The 19,424-nt window shown below is 42.5% G+C and overlaps 2 protein-coding genes across 2 annotated transcripts in view; one reads left to right on the top strand and one right to left on the bottom strand.

The window, feature by feature from the left end:
* Positions 1 to 1,091: 1,091 nt before the first annotated feature.
* LOC112223139 (microtubule-actin cross-linking factor 1) overlaps positions 1,092 to 19,424 on the bottom strand; it is a 29,497-nt gene continuing 11,164 nt past the window's right edge. Inside the window, exons 15-38 of the mRNA XM_024386142.2 lie at positions 18,696 to 18,797; positions 18,332 to 18,496; positions 17,928 to 18,083; positions 17,532 to 17,729; positions 17,100 to 17,228; positions 10,746 to 10,916; positions 10,284 to 10,439; positions 9,880 to 10,086; positions 9,547 to 9,666; positions 9,218 to 9,387; positions 8,737 to 8,896; positions 8,374 to 8,568; positions 7,959 to 8,084; positions 7,154 to 7,297; positions 6,452 to 6,640; positions 5,933 to 6,047; positions 5,126 to 5,295; positions 4,676 to 4,838; positions 4,255 to 4,409; positions 4,044 to 4,118; positions 3,779 to 3,896; positions 3,222 to 3,376; positions 2,866 to 2,983; positions 1,092 to 2,741 (exon numbers count right to left, since the gene is read on the bottom strand). Of these exons, the coding sequence (XP_024241910.1) occupies positions 2,716 to 2,741; positions 2,866 to 2,983; positions 3,222 to 3,376; positions 3,779 to 3,896; positions 4,044 to 4,118; positions 4,255 to 4,409; positions 4,676 to 4,838; positions 5,126 to 5,295; positions 5,933 to 6,047; positions 6,452 to 6,640; positions 7,154 to 7,297; positions 7,959 to 8,084; positions 8,374 to 8,568; positions 8,737 to 8,896; positions 9,218 to 9,387; positions 9,547 to 9,666; positions 9,880 to 10,086; positions 10,284 to 10,439; positions 10,746 to 10,916; positions 17,100 to 17,228; positions 17,532 to 17,729; positions 17,928 to 18,083; positions 18,332 to 18,496; positions 18,696 to 18,797 (3,483 nt within the window). The 3' untranslated portion in view covers positions 1,092 to 2,715. The remainder of the gene's footprint in view (positions 2,742 to 2,865; positions 2,984 to 3,221; positions 3,377 to 3,778; positions 3,897 to 4,043; positions 4,119 to 4,254; positions 4,410 to 4,675; positions 4,839 to 5,125; positions 5,296 to 5,932; positions 6,048 to 6,451; positions 6,641 to 7,153; positions 7,298 to 7,958; positions 8,085 to 8,373; positions 8,569 to 8,736; positions 8,897 to 9,217; positions 9,388 to 9,546; positions 9,667 to 9,879; positions 10,087 to 10,283; positions 10,440 to 10,745; positions 10,917 to 17,099; positions 17,229 to 17,531; positions 17,730 to 17,927; positions 18,084 to 18,331; positions 18,497 to 18,695; positions 18,798 to 19,424) is intronic.
* LOC112223140 (E3 ubiquitin-protein ligase TRIM35) lies at positions 12,831 to 15,827 on the top strand. Its single transcript, XM_024386144.2, has 6 exons — positions 12,831 to 13,273; positions 14,323 to 14,418; positions 14,506 to 14,736; positions 14,839 to 14,861; positions 14,950 to 15,077; positions 15,184 to 15,827. Exons 1-6 carry the CDS (start codon positions 12,878 to 12,880, stop codon positions 15,711 to 15,713), a joined length of 1,404 nt encoding a protein of 467 aa, XP_024241912.1. The 5' UTR covers positions 12,831 to 12,877; the 3' UTR covers positions 15,714 to 15,827.

The raw sequence follows: 19,424 nt of genomic DNA, 5'->3' as shown, positions 1-19,424 counted from the left end.
GCTTTTTCAGTTCTGCCCACAAATTTTCTATGGGATTGAGGTCAGGGATTTGTGATGGCCACTCCAATACCTTCACTTTGTTGTCCTTATTAAGACATTCTGCCACAACTTTGGAAGTATGCTTGGGGTACTTGTCCATTTGGAAGACCCATTTGCGACCAAGCTTGAACTTCCTGACTGATGTCTTGAGATGTTGCTTCAATATATCCACGTAATTTTCCTCCTCATGATGCATCTATTTTGTGAAGTGCACCAGTCCCTCCTGCAGCAAAACACCCCCACAACATGATGCTGCCACCCCCGTGCGTCACGGTTGGGATGGTGTTCTTCAACTTGCAAGCCTCACCCTTTTTCCTCCAAACATAACGATGGTCATTATGGCCAAACATTTCTATTTTTGTTTCGCCAGACCAGGGGACAATCTTTGTCCCCATGTGCAGTTGCAAACCGTAGTCAGGCTTTTTATGGTGGTTTTGGAGCAGTGGCTTCTTTCTTGCCGAGTGGCCTTTCAGGTTATGTCGATATAGGACTTGTTTTACTGTGGATATAGATACTTTTGTACTGGGTTTCCTCCAGCATCTTCACAAGGTCATTTGCTGTTGTTTTGGGATTCATTTTCACTTTGCGCACCAAAGTACGTTCATCTCTACGAGACAGAATGCGTCTCCTTCTTGAGCGGTATGACGGCTGCGTGGTCCCATGGTGTTTAAACTTGCGTATTGTTTGTACAGAGGAGTGTGGTACCTTCAGGCGTTTGGAAATTGCTCCCAAGGATGATCCAGACTTGTGGAGGTCTACAAATTTTTACTGAAGCTGATTTATTTTGATTTTCCCATGATTTCAAGCGAAGAGGCACTGAGTTTGCAGATAGGCCTTGAAATACATTAGCCAATTAGATTCTTCTAAAGCCATGACATCAGTTTTGTGAATTTTCCAAGCTGTTTAAAGGCACAGTCAACTTAGTGTATGTAAGCTTCTGGAATTGTGATACAGTGAATAAGTGAAATAATCTGTCTGTAAACAATTGTTGGAAAAATGACTTGTGTCATGCAAAGTCGATGACCTAACCGACTTGCCAAAACTATAGTTTGTTTACAATACATTTTTGGAGTGGTTGAAAAACGAGTTTATGTAAATTCCCGACTTCAACTGTAAATTAATATGTTGGTTTGCATAAAATAGTCCGTATTAAGACCCGAATGGAAGAAAGAAAGTCAAGATCTCATTGAGAACTACACTTTTGTATTTTGGGAGGGTCACACCCCGTGAAACCCTGTAGAAATACAGTTGTTCATCGTAAATAAAATAAACATCAGTCTATTTCTCTAGTCCTAAACACTGAAGCTAAGTGAATGAAATCAGAAAATGTGTCACCACACACACACACACACACATACAGAACCAAACCGATGCACTGACTGTAGTTCAGTAAATAAAAAGTGCATTTCAGGGGGAGAAGTTAATGTGTGAAGAACATAACTTGCCATATAAAACCTCCAGTAACTATACAGCAGTAACATAAAAAGTACATCTACAATATCACAGTAATGTTCCACTTAAACATTGAACCCCTAAACATCAAAAGGCAAAACCAAACCTGAGAAAATAATCTCAACAAAATAATGACGCATCTTCATACATTTTTTGATCTTAAAATGTAGCATTTAAAACAATACTTGAACAGGACGTCAAAAATAAATCTTTAACAGTGTAGCAACAGTTCAGGTTAAAGTGGAAACATGAAATAGCAATGTGGGCCCCGCCAGCAGTGTTTCCTTAGCCTGGCCCCAGATCTGTTTGTGCTGGCTTGCCAACTACTATGGACGTTGTTGGCGAAACAGTACAAGCAGATCTGGGACCAAGCTAGTGTTTCCTATTATGTCGTGGAAAAATAATTACCACGGTGAAAGATGATGGAACCATTCATTGGCTGTGTAGGTTTTTTGGAGTCATCTTTTGGACGGTCTGTGTCTTGTTACTAAACACAGGGCATACTAGCACACCTTCACGAATTTGCATGTGAGCGCATTTTACAGACACACTTATTTAAAAGGAGAAATGCACTACACACAGTAACATAAAGGAACTAATTATGACAGTCGCTGATGAAATCCTGACTTTATATAGCTTCGAAAATGAAAACCCAGTTTCTGCTAATACATGTGTTTGTTCTTGTGGAGTTTTGTGATTTAGCTTCAGGCCACATCGTTGCTTGATCGCAGCTTGCCCTGACATCATTATAAGGGCACAGGGTGAAACAAATATTGAAGCTAGATTGTAATCTATACTGATAACCGTCATGCAATGTGTATCCATGCAGACTGTTCCAGTATCTCTATCCTCGGACTCTGTCAAATTCGGAAAACCAGTGTTGAAGTTGCATATTGATATAGATGATCGAAATGACGACTATATCAATACAATGACTCAGAGAGGAGTGTAGTGGGATATGTCCAGGTTTAGGTCAGAGGTCATGTCCATATCCCTAGCTGAACAATCAGAGGCTCTTCACAGAGCCTACAAACACAGTGTCCAATAGAGAATCAGGCCCTTTTGTATCACTTCTGAAGATTGTGGAGTTCCCCTTAGTGGCAGTCTATGGGCTTGTGACTGAGGCCTTGTCTTGTTGGTCTCTCTCTCTCTGGACCCCAAGGCTGTAGTGGAGCTCATCACTGTAGCGTTCACATGATGCGCATTGTGGACATACCTTCCTCATCATGTGGGCAGTCTTTCAGCTTCCTCTTAAAATACAAAATAAACAAAAGCCATTATGTCAATGGAGTGGCTATCATGTTGAACTCATCTGAACTGTACTATAATTGCAAGTCCAATTCCGTTCATAGAGGGTTGATTTACTGTACACACCTGATTGCAAAAAAGAATCCTCATCCGCAGTGGAGAACTGTAGATCTGACCCCAGAGCAGCTATGGAGCTCCTGGGCCGGATGCAGCGGTCGCCTGAGAGACTCCTCCGCAGTAAGGCCTGGAACATGGAATAGAGATGATCAAACCATGATACTAGCCACCTCAAAGACATGAATAGATGATCTTAACTTATTGCTTTGAGGACTACCATACTTCTACAAAGGAGAGTGTGTTGGTTTGGGGCTAGTACTAAAGTTACAGTGGTAAGCTTACCTTGTTGGTTTGTAGGCTTATACACAGATAGTGATAATAGTGTTTTGGGGTTTGGTAGTACACTATGATAGACGTGATCTTACTTTGCGTGTTAGGGGGCTGCTTGGAGCCGAGGCGCTGCTGTAGAGACTCAGGCTGGAGTTGGACCTGCTGACCGTCAGAGTTTTAGACGAGCCTCCTTTCTGGGAGTTGTCGAATAAATACTTCTCCTTTATCTTTAGGTTCGTCCGACCTTTCACTGTGAAATAAATAACAGACATCAATGGTTATTGTGAATCTGGCTTCATTAAAGCAAGCGTTTTGGGAGGATGTAGTGGATGCAATGCAAGTGGAAATGGACTGTGTTAAAGGCATGCGGAAAGAGCTTTACAGTGCTTCTCAGGTCACCGCGGGCGCTGTCCACATGCTTTTGAATGCACTGCTAAAAACTGATACAAGCTTTCCCACTAGCATTGCAACAAAACAAAAAAATGCTAGCCAAGAGATTATGGATGTTGCTAAATGACCAGCTAACAAACTTCAAAATGGTTCGGATGAAATGTCAACATCCAAAATAAGACGAAAATAAACTAAAAGTTAAAACCTTATATTTGAGAATTATTCATCAATCAATGCGGCCCTACTTTAAGTCTCCACTAACCTCTACAAGGGTCATTCTTGACCAGGAATTCATCAAGTGCTGTCCAACCTCCTCCCACTCGTACCATCAGGGTACTGCGCAGGATACGCACCATCCGCAACTGTTGGGAATCCCCAAACTACAGCAGAGGCCAACGAAAAACATAACTGGTTTCAATAGTCTGGCATTAACAACCCTATGACCAAAGTTTTCTCAGGGTTCAGTTCAACACATGTTCATTGTTACAATGACCGACATGCAATCAAAAGGTTTTACGGTCCCTCACCCTGTAGCGGTTGGCACTGATCTGCTCCACCTGGAACCTCTTGGGACAGTTGCACTGAGACACCTGTCGACTCACCTGAGGGAGATACGGGAGTCAGTGAATCAGATAACGTTCATCAAACACAGCTGTGTTCAGGTGTAACACGTGGAACTGTATGCTGTTACACCGTTGGAGATCATGGGCATGAAAACAACTCTGGGAGACATTTCACCTCCTCGTTGATCTGATCTGCATCTAGCGTCCTCCTGTAGGGATCCCGGCTGGGATGGAGGGCACTCACAAACTCATAGTAGTCAATGAAGCCGTCCCCATTCATGTCAAAGATATTGGCCACTGCATTCATCTCCAGGGAGTTGGTGGGGAATTCTAAAAAGGTCATATGTGGATTTGTTTTAGACATTTAGACTTTGAATCAGTGATGGGAGATGACATTTAAATACGATTTTAATAACAGACTGATCAAAGGTTTCTGCTGATTCAATAAGGCCATCGTTCTCTCCAGGACATTAGTACCAAGTGGCAGTTTTATACACAAATCAAATCAATAATGAATGGCCGTTGATATTGATTAAATGGATATAGAGTTTGAGTGACCGATGCTGAGAGGCTGTGGGTATGAGGGCAGGGCTTACTGGATGCCAGGACATTGTCGATTAACTCCTTCTTGCTGATTCGTCCATCCTGGTCCCTGTCGATGTTTCGGAACACATCTAGGATCCGAGACTTGAGGTGGCTGATCCACTGCATGTAGCGCTTTCGCCAGACGTTGAAGTCAAAGTTCGCAAATTCCTCCATCTGTTTGTTGAAAATCAATAATATTAGTGACAAATGACATTAACACTGTACATAGAGGAATTTAGATCCAGATTTGAAGCTATTGAAAGGGAAACTCGGTAACACTTCCAATGAATACCCTCTTAATAATGCATTTTTACTATGTCTTATTAACTAATGCACTTTAATGCACCAAAAGCTGCTCACAAACGTTCACAACTAACGTTCATAAAGCATGTACGGGAACGCAGCATACCGCTGTGAAGCAAAGAGTTAACATATAGCTGGCAGTATGTTGTGGCAGTCACCTCTTGGAGCCTCTGCTCGTGCTGCTCTAGGCGGCCCTGTCTGGCCAGAGCCAGGAGCCAGAGTTTCTGCCAGTGGCTGACCAGCTGACTCAGCTGAGGGGTCTGAGGGTTCAGGTTCTCCAGGGGGAGAGGGATTACTATAGGCTGGAGTTTCAGAGTGCTCCTCCTCTCTGGAGCAAACACAGGAAGATGGAAACCTCAATTAGCTTAGTATCTACAAACTTCCTTTTACATTAAAAAAAAAATATTTTATTTGAATATCAAATCATTTCTGGGGAAACCTTATTGTGGTCAAAAATGTACAAAAACAGCAAAGAGCAATTTCTCAAGAAAGAATTTAGCAAGGACTGTCTGGGAGTGGTCTGATTGGGTGGAGGGGGGACTGACAACGAGCAGTTATTGGCAGAGAGGTTTGGAACTCTCTTTAGTCTTTTAAGTAATTTACCGCCTGGTGATGTCGATAGGCAGGCCAAAACTCAATCCCATCAAAATAGGCAGAACTTTCAGGTGGTGTTTTCAAACAGCTCTTACACTAAAAAGGCATTATCATCATTTTCACAATTTCACACCATTATTCCAAATTCATAGTGTGAAAATATATACAGTATAAAACACAGGACAATTAATTACGTGTTTGACTACATTGGGCCTTTAATGTAAAATTTGTCCATGTTTGACATAATCCCTCCAAAAATGTGCACGTCAACATTTTAATATGGCTCAGATTAGTGCTGTAAGTGAAACAGGTATTCAATAAAATACAAAGTCCCTAAGCCAACAGGTTGCAAACCCTAACCCTTCACTTACTTGTCAGTGCCTTGCGGCACGGCGAAGCCTGCTGTTTGGGGATCAGCTTCTGTTTGCAGGATTTTGTGGCATGTTCTACATCTGGTAGTTTTCGGTTCAGCTCCTCCATGAATACCTGGAGAGAGGAATGGTGAGTTATTATTCGAGTCTTAACTAAAAAGAAATTGATTCTGTAAAGAACAAAATAGATAGTATTTTGTGAACTAATACTCACACTTGACTTTTCCCCCCCTTAATAGCTCTGATTTTGCTGATAGCTACTTTATTGAGGGACAATGTCCTTACTATGTGATATGTGGTTGTCCCACAAAGCTATCTTAAAATGAATGCACTAACTTTAAGTCATCTCTGGATAAGAGAGTCTGCTAAATGACTAAAATGTCAAATGTATTTGGTTTTTGTATACTGTGTGGATTGCAACTGTTTAGCTGTGTTTGTTAGTCCTGTGCTCTGTATGGTTTGTAGCTCGTAGAGACTCTATGGTTCGTGACTGTGAAACTCTGTGTTCATGTACTATACCATGTGTTGGACGATGAGTTCCTGGTTGTGTTCTATGCTTTCAGCCGGTGGCTCCTGGTCTCTGAGGTCGAGGGCCTCCTCGGCGGATGAGATCCAGTCCAGTAGGCGCTGCAGATTCTCCCGCTCATCCTCCAGAGCAGACAGGCTGGCCTGGATCCTCTGGCCCTGCTGCTGGGCCCAAGTCTGCACCTGAATCGGAGAGAGAGAGAGGGAACACCAGCAAAAAGTTACTTCTGGATTCTGTGTTGTCTACAGGGAATCAGCAAGACCACCTAACAGAAAATGACCAACTGCAGACTGACTGACTGCAAATTGACTGACAGGCTGTCAGGCTTGCCAACTCACTCATTCCCTTTGCACCGGCTAGCACATCATAGGCAGCAACAAAAACCTAATTTATCTTCAAAATGGATCAAACATTCACAGTTTCTTTGGTGGGGGAGGGGCAATGTAAATATAACCTAGCGTAGCAGGTGTAAAAAGACGCCTGAGCAGAGATCCCACTTCAGTTTTTAGGGGAAGCAGAGGTTTGGCTGTAAAATACTGTAGCCCTGAAAACCGGATGTTAGTGTTTTCTGGTGGCTCCGCAAAGGCTAATTTAAATACCTCAAAGAAATAAGGCTACACTGACACAATGCTTAAGTCATTATCATTACATTTTTGTCCTACGTTAAAATCCTAAGTAGGTAAGAGTGGTCTCACCTCTTCGTAGCGGGTCTTGGTGACGTTGATCCAGGACTTGAGTGTGATGATGGAGTCTGGGTGACAGGAGGACAGGATTTCCTCACTCAGACACTGGATGCTCTCTAGCTCCATCTCCTGGAAGCTCAGGGAAGTGATTGACACCTGGATACAGGGCACCAACACAGAGCTCATTACACCCCCTGTCTACTGGGTAATGCCATCAAACTATAATACTATGAGTAAATACAAAACGATCTGAAGCGTGGTATCGTGAAAGTCATTAAAGCTGAAAAGGCAACCACAAAACTGAAACAACCTCCCTCCAGCCATCTGAGTCCATCACCATCTTTCAGTCGAGCCCTACCTCTTCATCATGGCCTGCCCTTAAACCCCAATATCCTCACACACTCTTCTCAAGCACCCATTATCTTCCACTTACTCACAGACACACACAACACCGGCTCACTCAGTCATGCACTGACACATCACACCTTTTCCCTTCCTTGAGCCCAGATCCTACTCTTTGTTTCGTGTTTTTGTCCTTTTATTTGGTTTGGCGTTGTTTTGTTTTGATTTCAATTTCTTGTTTTTCATTTCTACAATTTTAAAGCAACTTTGGGTACTTGAAAAGCGCTTTATAAATACCATGAACTATTATTATTATTTATAATGATTATTATTATTATCAAATGCTAGATAAAGCAATAGGCTTTGTAACTTGTATCTCGCAACCTCTACAAGCCCTGATATGAATTGTTATTATGCTATTTATACACCTTAATAATGGAGGCTACAGTGATATTAGGCCTAAATGTCTACCTACCTCATGTTGTTTGCGAAAGGCCAGCAGAGCTTCCTCCTCCTCAGGGATGACCCCGTACTTCAGCACCCTCTCTGCCTCCGCCAGATGCTCCAGGAAGGAGTGGACCATCCTGTCAAACTTCTCAGCCTGACAGAGACACACATATGAAAGGACAATGAGATAAACCGTCCTTATTAGAATGACATAACAAGGGATTATAAAGCCTCATGCGTGTTTATAACAAGTCATAAATCATTATACCTGCAGGCTTTAAGTAAAGTGTTTAGGAAGGATACACTTTGTTGTCCAAGAGGGGGGAAACTGTCTTGAACAATTTCTGGGTATACCCCGTCCATACTATACAAGTACATTACATAACACTGAAGAGGAGTCGAATGTGATCGTAAAATGTGAATAAGACAGCATGGTGAGTTACCTGTTGAAGGGCTGCCTCCAGCCTGGCCTGCTTGGATACGGACAGTTTACACACATCCTCCCAGCGTCCCTCCAATTCGTCCATCTGCTCCTGCAACCAATGGGCATCAGCAGTGCTGCTCCTGGTCAGGTCCCTCACCGAGCGCTTCAGGGTCCTAATGCACCCGGCTCGCTTCCCCAACTCCTTCTGGAACACCTGAGAAACAAGAGAGTCCAAGAGAATGTCAGCGTGAGAGGAATTTCATACCCTATATTGCTGTCAAACAGCTTTCAGGTGACGCCTCAAGAAAGGTATTGCTATGGTGTCCATAGAAAAGCCTCAATATCTTATCGAATCACATACACATAATGTATAAATAATGACCTTGTGCTTGTCGATCAGATTGTTGACCATGTCTTTTTCCCCACTGACAGGTACGTCTTCAGCCAGCTGTGGCTCTGCTCTGTATAACCAGTCATTCAAGGCTTGAAGGGCGTCTGTGAATCTGCCTGAAAACAGCAGTGCCTCCTCCAGTTTGTGTTGCCTGAGGAAAATTTTACTGGATCATAAACTCTGTCAAAGTTGGCCAACCGTGTTGCCCAAATTGATTCCGGCCACAATCCACTCCCTACCCCTACCCTTGGCTTTGATGTTTGCAGATCCCTTCCATGTTTGCAGATCTGTAAGGTGGAAGCAAAATTGTGGATAGTCCACAACTATTTGGATTGAACCTATCCTATCCCTTCAGGTCTACAGATATTGAGGGCCTAGGGGAAGAGGTAGGAAGTGAATTGGGACCAGTATTTTAAATAATTTTAGCTGTGTCGAAATGCCATTTCACTCAGCAGCGCATTGTGTCCCTCACCTTTCCATGGATTTGCCACTGATGGTATCCCATGAGTCCCGGAGCTCAGAGAGCAGGTTCTCCAGGTGCTGTCTGTCCTGGGCGCTCTGAGACCTCTCATGGAGGCCCCGCCCACTCTTTAGAGTGGCCTCGTACATAGGTCGCTTCGAGCGCAGAAGCTTCTGGAAGTCCTAGGAGCACACATACAGAAAAATACAGGAATAAAAGGTAAATATGTAATTTTGCGGAACAAAAACAATGGACAAAAACAATGGATTTAAATTATACATTCTAAGCTGGAATAATATTCACAAGAGCTACAATTATTTCTATAATTTCATTAGGCCTACCTTCTGTTCGGTGAGCTGCAGTTTAATTTCCTCGTGGTCCGCGGCGATCTCTTTATGTGTGTCCAGCGTCTGCTCCACCTCAGTCATCCAGTCCACTAGGAGGCGCCAAGATTCACTGAACTGAAATATTAGAGGATAACGTGTGCTTGTTATCACGAGAGCCCTTCTAAATTGGAATATTGAAACTGAGGCATTAAGACTGTTTTGGAGGGTTACTATGAGTTAATAGATAGAGGATGTCGGGGAAAAAAAAATATTATGTGGGGTGGAAAATACAGAATAGTTCATAATGACCAAAAAAACTATATTTCAGAGATGGTTCTGTATCTATACCTGTTTTGCATTCTTCTTGACGTCCTCTAGTGTTCGGCCCCTCTCTGTGGTGCACTGGTGAAGCTTCCTGTAGCGGTCCTGTACGGTCATGATCAGGTTGTGAACCACGTTACAGTCCTCCTTCCTGCTCAGCTCGGTCAGCCTGGAGCCTGCAGTCTCCACCACTGTCTTCTTCTCACCGTAGCAGTTCACCTCACTCACCAGAGTCTGTAGGGAGGAAATACACTAGGATTTATCATATACACACACAGGCATCATTCGCACATGCACACACATATGCACAAACACACTCTCACACACATAGACACAAATGCATGTGCACATGCATGCTAATACACACAAACACAAACTCACACGCAGGCACAGACAGACAGACAGACAGACACACACACACACACACACACCCGGTGTTCTTGAAGCTGGCCACAGACTGTGTCCAGGACGAAGCTGGGGGCAGGCAGGTCTCCTATGGCCTCCTCATACTTGGCCATCCTGGTCAGCAGCTCCTGGACATTACAGTGGAACTCCTTTGCCAGGCTCAACCCTTCGGTTAGCTTAGCCTACGAACAGAACAGATATCACACTTTTACCCAGGTCATTCACAAATATACTGTAGTTAATCATCATATTCTTAGGCCCCTCATCAGTGTCACTTAGCCTGGTCCCAGATCTGGGTTGGAAGAAAACTGACTGAAAAAGGGAGGGACTACCTGAACTTATCCAGTAAGAAATGCTCCTTTTCGTTTTCTGTAGCTAAAACATTGTTGCATGCCCTAATCAACACAACCCTGTATGTAAGGTTGACAATGGTCAGAGGGGTTGGCTAAAGCACATAGATCTGGGAGCAGCCTAAGTCTCACTCTCACCTTGCGGTCCTGTACTTTCCCGTAGACGGTAGTCCACTTCTGCTCCAGGATACAGAGGCTGTGTTCCGTGCTGGAGCCCCGGGTCACGTTGCCGCTCTCCAACATCCTGCGGATGGCGTTCCTCACGTCTGTGTAGGCATGGAGCTTGGAGTCCATCTCGTTACACAGCTCCTGGGGCGGTAGAGAGAGGGAAGCTCAGCATCCACTATGTCCACTTATATACAGTACGTCTCCCACTTTCCTTTCAAACTGATATATATATATATATATTTTTTTTTTTTATGGACAAAATATTATTCTTTATGTATGCAGTCAAATGTCCATCTGCTAACTAGTTACTGTCCACCGTAACTGGGTAGAACAGGAGAGAAATAGCCTATTGACTAATTGTCATCTTTTTGCAAATCGGTTGATATGAGGCTGCAAGGACACCGTTGTAATTTATTGATAACAATATTGAATATGCTCTCGGAGCCATCGGCATCAATACCTTCTGTCTCTCCAGAGTCTGTGCAGCAGGAAGGAGCTCTACAGCACAGTGGCATTGTGACATTGAACAAAGATGATTAGGGCATTTTGGGACTGGCACTGAGCACTAGCACCCGGTCCTCTCTCAGGACCCTCTGGGGAGTGCCAGTGTTGTAGTACTCCACTTTAGCAACTTGATTACAGCACTAGGCACAGCACACTGACACTGTGCTGTCAGCACTGTGCTGTCAGGTCCATTGCCTGCCTGCCTGCCACTCCATCTTAAAGAAAGAGAGATGGCAGACAATGACATTTAGTAGAAGCTCTTGGAACTGCTTGCTAAAAAGATTAAAGCATACCTTGGGACAGGTTGACCCTGAATGGGATTCACTGTGACTTTTTCCACCAGATTTTAAAGGTAAAATCTTACATACTGGATTACAACAGTATCATGGTGTGACCATGTCTTTATTTTTACACCGTTTTAAGCAATACCTTCATCATTTCCATGTCTTCACCATTAACAACCATTGCTTTTTGCTGGGTACTTACTGACATCCAGTGGTAAAGAGGTTTGCTCACATAGGTAAAAGTCCAACAAAACATTTGTTGTTTTGTGTCCCTCTAGTATGAATTAATGAGTAACATTTGATTTTCGCGTCAAATCGCCATTTGGTAACTCATCCCTTATGGGATTAATTGGCACATAAACAAACATTACAATAATTCACTGTGGTAATTCAATGATATTTCTTCTTCTGGTGTTCTCTGCATTACACATCGCATAACGAGTGAATAATGTAAGGTAAAAAATCAATACATAATAGTAAATAAGGTTATCCAAACATTTAAAAAAATATAGACGTACACACTGTATATGTACACACACACTGTATATGTACACACACAATGTATATGTACACACACAATGTATATGTACACACACACTGTATATGTACACACACATACATACACACTGTATATGTACACACACATACATACACACTGTATATGTACACACATACACACTGTATATGTACACACATACACACTGTATATGTACACACATACACACTGTATATGTACACACATACACACTGTATATGTACACACATACACACTGTATATGTACACACATACACACTGTATATGTACACACATACACACTGTATATGTACACACATACACACTGTATATGTACACACATACATAACATATACAGAAAAAAAGAGACAGAAGGCATTTGAACCCAGTCTGGCACAAAGAGAAGTTTTATGTGTGAGACAAGCCTATGCGCAATCTATATGCACACGTACCATTTACCACATAGAAGCTAAATATATGTACAATTTAATTATAGGTAGCCCATTTTCTTTATTCCAGGCTTTTAACTAAATATTCCGCAAACGGAAATACACAATGGACAAAAAAACATAGTAGTTCGTACAATATTTTGCCTATGATAATTGTTTACCATATAGCTATAATCATAAACAGTTGACATTGTCGGTAGGTACTATACTGTACATACGTCCAAGCCTGAGTTTCTGCACCGAGGCAGAGTTTAGTTTAGTTTCTGTTTTGTTTCTTGGTAACTTGTGGGTGAGGTCCATTTCAACCAATGAGGAAAGAATAGCACAGACGATCCCTGTGTGTGAAAAATAATGGCTGCCAGGTTGTCTCTCTTGGAGGAGCACCTCTCTTGTCCCGTTTGCGGTGACATCTTCAGGAACCCGGTGGTCCTCAAATGCAGCCACAGCTTCTGTGAGGAGTGTCTGCAGAAATACTGGAAGGAAATGGAGAATCCGCTGTGTCCCGTATGCAAAAAAGAGTGCTCATCTGAGGAGCAGAGTTTAAGCCTCGCCTTAAAGAGTCTCTGTGATTCCTTACAGAACGGGGGTGAAAACATCAGATCTGATAACAACTGCCAGCTGCATGGGGAGAAACTTAAAATCTTCTGTTTCGACGATAAACAGCTCATCTGTGTTGTCTGCTACACATCAAAAAAACATAAAGGTCATAACTGTTATCCCGTTGAGGAGGCTGTGCCGGATTTGAAGGTGAGACCATTTTGTAAACTGTTTGTTTACTTTGCTTGCATTTAACTGGCAATGTACATCTCTCTGACAAAACCAGTTGCTTACTCAGCATAATTGTGTAAATTGAGTGGACTTCAAAAAAATAAAACGCAGCTGAATTTGAAAAAACTCGTTGCGTAAAATTACAAGTTCATATTTGCTTGTGGAAGGCGATGGCAAAATACACTGCACACACGTACTTTTTGACATTGATGAGGAGAGCAGAGCACCAGAGGATGAAAACCACTATCTACTGTCTTTGAGAGCACCATTTCCGTTGCTCTTGTCCTGTGAGGAGTATATCTGTCTGTAATAAAAACACTTTTGTGGGGGGAAAACTCCTTCTGATTAGCTGGGCGTGGCTCCCAAGTGGGTAGGCCTAATGAATTTATTTCAATTGACTGATTTCTTTATATGAACTGTAACTCAGTAAAATCGTTTATTGTTGCTTTTATATTTTTATTGAGTTTAAATTATACACCGGATAGGTGCAGTGAAATGTGTGTTTTTTACGGGATCAGCCATAGTAGTACGGCGCTCCTGGAGCAAATTAGGGATTAAAGTCCCTCGCTCAAGGACACATCGACAGATTTCTCACCTCGTCGGCTCGGTTATTCGAACCAGCGTCTTTTCAGTTACTGGCAAAGGGGTAACATCCCGGCTCCATGCACATATACTGTACCCTGCAGGGTTCAATCCCTGACAATCTTTCCAATTTTTTATCCCATTCTTATTTAGCACAAAAAAAAGAGATTAGAGGGTTTCAGATTATTCAATACAAAAACCCAAGGCAACCAACCAGCTGCAATACGATTTTTAGTTACATTTGGGCATGTTGAATTGTATTTTCAATCAACCTAAAACATTCAAGCAAATTTGTGAATGTTGGTTGAGTTAATACGCCCGAATGTTGCAAACAAAAAATGGTATTGCATCTGGTTGCCTTGGTTTTTGAAGCTGAATCAACACACATTATTTTTAAAGCGTGGGTAACAAAATCAGATGTTTGACAATTATCACTTCCAATCTAGAGTGAAATCCAGGCTGTGGTTTACACTTTGAAGAACAAACTAGAAAACAAGAACACAGCCAAGATGTGTCATCAAAGCTGGGTGGAGCACATAAAGGTAGCTATTATAATGCGTTTTAAGTAACATGAATATTTGAGTGAGCTTTGAGCAATGTTGAAGGTTGAGTTGAATGTTCTATTGTAGGGCCAGGCCCAATTTGCAGAGGAGCAGATCAGCAGGGAGTTTCAGAAACTCCACCAGTTCCTAGACGAGGAAGAGACGGCCAGGATAGCTACCCTGAGAGAGGAAGAACGGCAGAAATCTGAAGTGATGCAAGAAAAAGCTGAGGCATTGACCAGAGAGCTCACAACCCTTTCAGAGACGATTGTAGTTATAGATAAGGAAATGGAAGTTGACAATATCACATTCCTGCAGGTAAGAGGTCTGTCAAAATGTTAAAAATCCCATTGCTGTGAAACGGTTTCTCTCACAGTCGCCTGATATTAAGTGACGTTTGTCCTCGTTCTTTTTTCATAGAACTACAAGGCCATACTTAACAGGTAAATCACTTTTTTTTTTAAATAAGTGTCTAAATTATTATAATTCTTTCCATTCCACTGACGCCATCCATTTTTTTTTCTACCGTAGAGCCAATTGCACATTCCCAGATACTGAAGATACTCAGGTAGTGTCAGGAGCACTGATTGACGTGGCCAAACATGTGGGATCTCTCAAGTTCAAAGTCTGGGAGAAGATGCATGAGTTTGTTGACTACAGTGAGTGCATTTCCCCCCCAAAAAAAAAATTTGGTTTCTCTACTGTATGTCTCCCACCAATATAGTTCAATATTAATATACAATATCTCTGCACACATCCCTATAGCTCCTGTGACCATGGATCCGAACACAATGTCCACTAAGTTCACACTCTCTGATGACCTCACCACTATGACATACTGTGACGAGAGGCAGAGTCTCCCAGACAATCCCGAAAGGTTTCTTAACGTAGGAGTGTTGGGTTCTGAAGGGTACAGTAAAGGCATCCATTACTGGGATGTGGAGGTTGGAGATAATGATAACTGGATCTTAGGAGTAGCCAAAGAGTCCATTCCACGCAAGAAGCAAGTCAAAATGGAGCCTCAGAGTGGATTGTGGATCATCAAACACATCAGTGGCAAATACAAAGCATGTATAAAATCGCACATCCTGATCAAAGTAGATGAGAGCCCACAAGTGATCCGAGTTCAACTGGACTGTGACAAAGGGGAGGTGACATTCTGCGACATCACCAAGAACACGACTCTCTACACCTTCAAAGACAAATTCACTGAAAAGGTGTTCCCGTACTTTAATAGTGGAAGTAAGAGTTGCCCACTGCGCCTTTTTGTAGCGGGAAAGGCGAAAACTAGCTAATTTCCAGGGTCAAGTGAGGACAAACATATGCAATTATGTACTGACATTAGCTGGAAGGTTGTGAAAATTGTTTGTCTAAAACTCCATGTAATTAAAATTAAGACTTTCCTTTAATATTTTTTTAATTTGATTTATTAGTTATTTTACCAGGTAAGTTGACTGAGAACATGTTCTCATTTACAGCAACAACCTGGGGAATAGTTACAGGGGAGAGGAGGGGGATGAATGAGCCAATTGTAAACTGGGGATTATTAGGTGACCGTGATGGTTTGAGGGCCAGATTGGGAATTTAGCCAGGACACCGGGGTTAACACCCCTACTCTTCTCTTAGTGTAATCACTGCCCTGGGGCATTGGGATAGTTTTTAGACCAGAGGAAAGAATAAGACACTGCCATCTCAGAAGTAATGGTGTTTTAAGCAGTTGATACAGTATATAAAAAATGTAATCAAAATAAATGATATGTAAGTTTCAATTGCACCTTCCTAGTCATTTAATTAACACTTGCATTTACAGACATCAACCACTAGATGGGGATATCCAGCTATAGACATCCCTATTGCTCAATGCCACACTGTAAAATGTGCGTACAGTCAGTAGGTTCCTCTGAGCTGAGACAAAACCTTGTTAAAAAAAATCATACAATGACAATACATATTAGGTTTCAATGAGATCCAGGTGGATGGATAAAGGGGTCTCACCCTATAGTACTATGAATCTCTGAACTTGGATTTCAGTTTTTGATCAGGGCACAGGACCGTTTGTGGGCAGCTACTAGATGGGTCCAGTGGCGACCCATCATTCAGGGCAGTTGAGTTTTTTTGTTTTGTTGCCTGTTTGCATGTTATTTTGGCATTAATACAGTATGTCATATCAGTTTGCAAACAATGTCAATTAAAAATGTCATACATTCAGTCAGTAAAACTGCATACAAACAGTCTCTTTTTTGCATTCTTGAGTGAGGCAGCTTCAAAATGCAGGTGTTTCAGCCTAGCTCAGCACTTTCTGTGGTGGTGGGGCAGCCAGCAGAATATATGGAACGTAGGAGTTGGTAATGTTCTCTCGTTGCACTGTAATTGGCTCAATGTTCTTTCTCTCATGGGGACACTAAGTCACCGCAAAATACACAGGTAGAGCTAGAAAATGCATGCCCCTTTGGTGCTGCCATAGAGTTACATTAGAAGTGCCCATCCAAGAAGGCTCAAGGTCATTGGCCACAGATAAAACGTGATTTGATGTAATTGTATCTACAGTAGCTTTGATTGGATTGATCGTGTCAACATCATACTTTCAAAAGTAGCAAGCTAGCAGTCATCATCATGAGTCATGTGACAATCTACTGGTCAGTTATTGATGTGGGGTAGAGTTGGTGTTGTGTTGGCCTTACCAGATGTGCGTTGAGCCTCTCGCTGGCAAAGTCAGGCATCCCCCACACTGTCTTACTGGAGGACAGCCTGAGGTCTGTGTTCTCCAACCACTGAAGAAGATCCTGGATCTCCATTGTAACATCTTGGACCTAGGGTAGAAAAAAAATCATAAATACACCTCTGAAAACCATATTTAATTATCAATTACTAATCTGTTATGATTGCAATATTTTAGATTTTACTAAGTCTGATTCACCCCTAGAGGGCACCACAAAGCAGATAATCATTCAGTACTAGTGATATTGCAATGTTGGGAGAAACCTAATAAGTAGTTTGTCCTAAGATTTCTAATAAGTTTGGCATCTCTTTGCATATGTGATAGTGAATAAGACAGAGATGGAGTGATCATGAAAAATAACTTGCCACTTGGTCTATTCCCAATCTCTCCTCACCTGACTGAGGTTGTTCTCCAGCTCCAGCTGTCTGCGCTCTGTCTCACAGCGGACAAACTCCCAGCGTTCATTCAGCTGCTCCAGCTGTGGGTGCAGACCGTGAGGGCTGTCCCCAGTCCCCACCTCCAATAGGCCCCGCCCCGCCTGGTTCAAAGACTCCACCGTACGCATGTGGGACATGACGTCATTACGCAGCACCTAGAGTGGAGAGGAACATAGCAGCACACTTGATGACAATACTGTAATACACATGATATTTGCATACAAACATCTTATGCTCAGAGAAAGTATCCAATAGTATCATCCTTCCTCAAACACACACATACCCATAGGTGTCAGAAGCTTTAAAATGGAATTGATCCCAATACATTGTGTTGATTCATTTAAGTCACAAACCTTGTGTTTGGCCAGCTCTATCTCGCATGCCTGCAGGTCGATGCTGATTGGCCGACTGCCCTGGAGGAGGTCGGCTGTGTGGGCGAGCCAGGTGTGCAGCTCATCCAGAGTGTTCTGGAACTGACCCAGACCCAGCAGGGAACACTCCAGCTGATGCTGCAACCACAAGTAGTGAAAACACATTAACGCATTGTCCGACCTCTTCAATACCATAACCCAAGCCATTAAGAAAAAATACTGAACAAGTGTCGGTTTCCTGAACACAGGCTAAGCCTTTTCCTAGACTAAAAAAAACATCCTCAATGGAATTTCTTAATCCAGTACTAGGATTAATCTGTGTCTGGGGAAACCAGTCCCAGCCAATTGAATTGCACATATTGATGAGTGATTGAGTGGAGTCTAACCTGTCTGCTGACAGTCTCTGCCTCCAGGCTGTCCCAGCGCTGTCTGAAGTCACACAAGGGAGAGACAGATCCGGGACGCTCAGAGCCTGGAGACAGCCTGCACACAAAGCGGTGGTTCAGGCTCTCCATCTCGATCTTCTTCTGGTATAGCTCCCGTTTAAACTCCTGAGGAGAAACAGCAGGTGTCATATACTTTACAGAGCTGACAATGTAGAAAGAACTGTCAGATTCAGCAAAAGACTCAAAGGCTTAAAGTGACAATTATGGAATGTCTTGCTTATTGCTCCCATGATAGATTATTAGTTTGAATTTAGGAAAGAGTGGGAGCTCTTCAGTGGGTTCTGTTTGTGTAGAGTAGACTCACCTTGAGATCACACAGCTGCTCTTTGACTGACTCCAGGTCAGTTCCTACCAAGAACTCCTCTGTGGATCTCAGCTCTGCTGACTTGAGCCACTCGAAAAGCCCCTGTGGAAATGTATTGTTTTTATGTGTTTAAAAACACAATTCCTTCATAGACACACAAGTTCGTGTCACAAGAAACTATGAATAGTTGCTACAGTTGAAGTTGGAAGTTTACATATACCTTAGGCAAACACATTTAAACTCAGTTTCACAATTCCTGAATTGTAATCCTAGTAAAAATGCCGTTAGGATCACCACTTTATTTGAAGAATGTGAAATGTCAGAATAATAGTAGAGAATTATTTATTTCAGCTTTTATTTCTTTCATCACATTCCCAGTGGGTCAGAAATGTACATACACTCAATTAGTATTTGGTAGCGTTGCCTTTAAATTGTTTAACTTGGGTCAAACTTTTCAGGTAGCCTTCCACAAGCTTCCCACAATAAGTTGGGTGAATTTTGGCCCATTCCTCCTGACAGAGCTGGTGTAATGGAGTCAGGTTTGTAGGCTTCCTTGCTCGCACACGCTTTTTCAGTTCTGCCCACACATTTTCTATAGAATTGAGGTCAGGGCTTGTGATGTCCAATCCAATGTCTTGACTTTGTTGTCCTTAAGCCATTTTGCCACAACTTTGGAAGTAGGCTTGGGGTCATTGTCCATGTGGAAGACCCATTTGCGACCAAGCTTTA

Source organism: Oncorhynchus tshawytscha, linkage group LG23, assembly GCF_018296145.1.
Source record: "Oncorhynchus tshawytscha isolate Ot180627B linkage group LG23, Otsh_v2.0, whole genome shotgun sequence".
NCBI lineage: Eukaryota > Metazoa > Chordata > Actinopteri > Salmoniformes > Salmonidae > Oncorhynchus > Oncorhynchus tshawytscha.
This window is presented reverse-complemented; position numbering and strand designations above follow the sequence as displayed.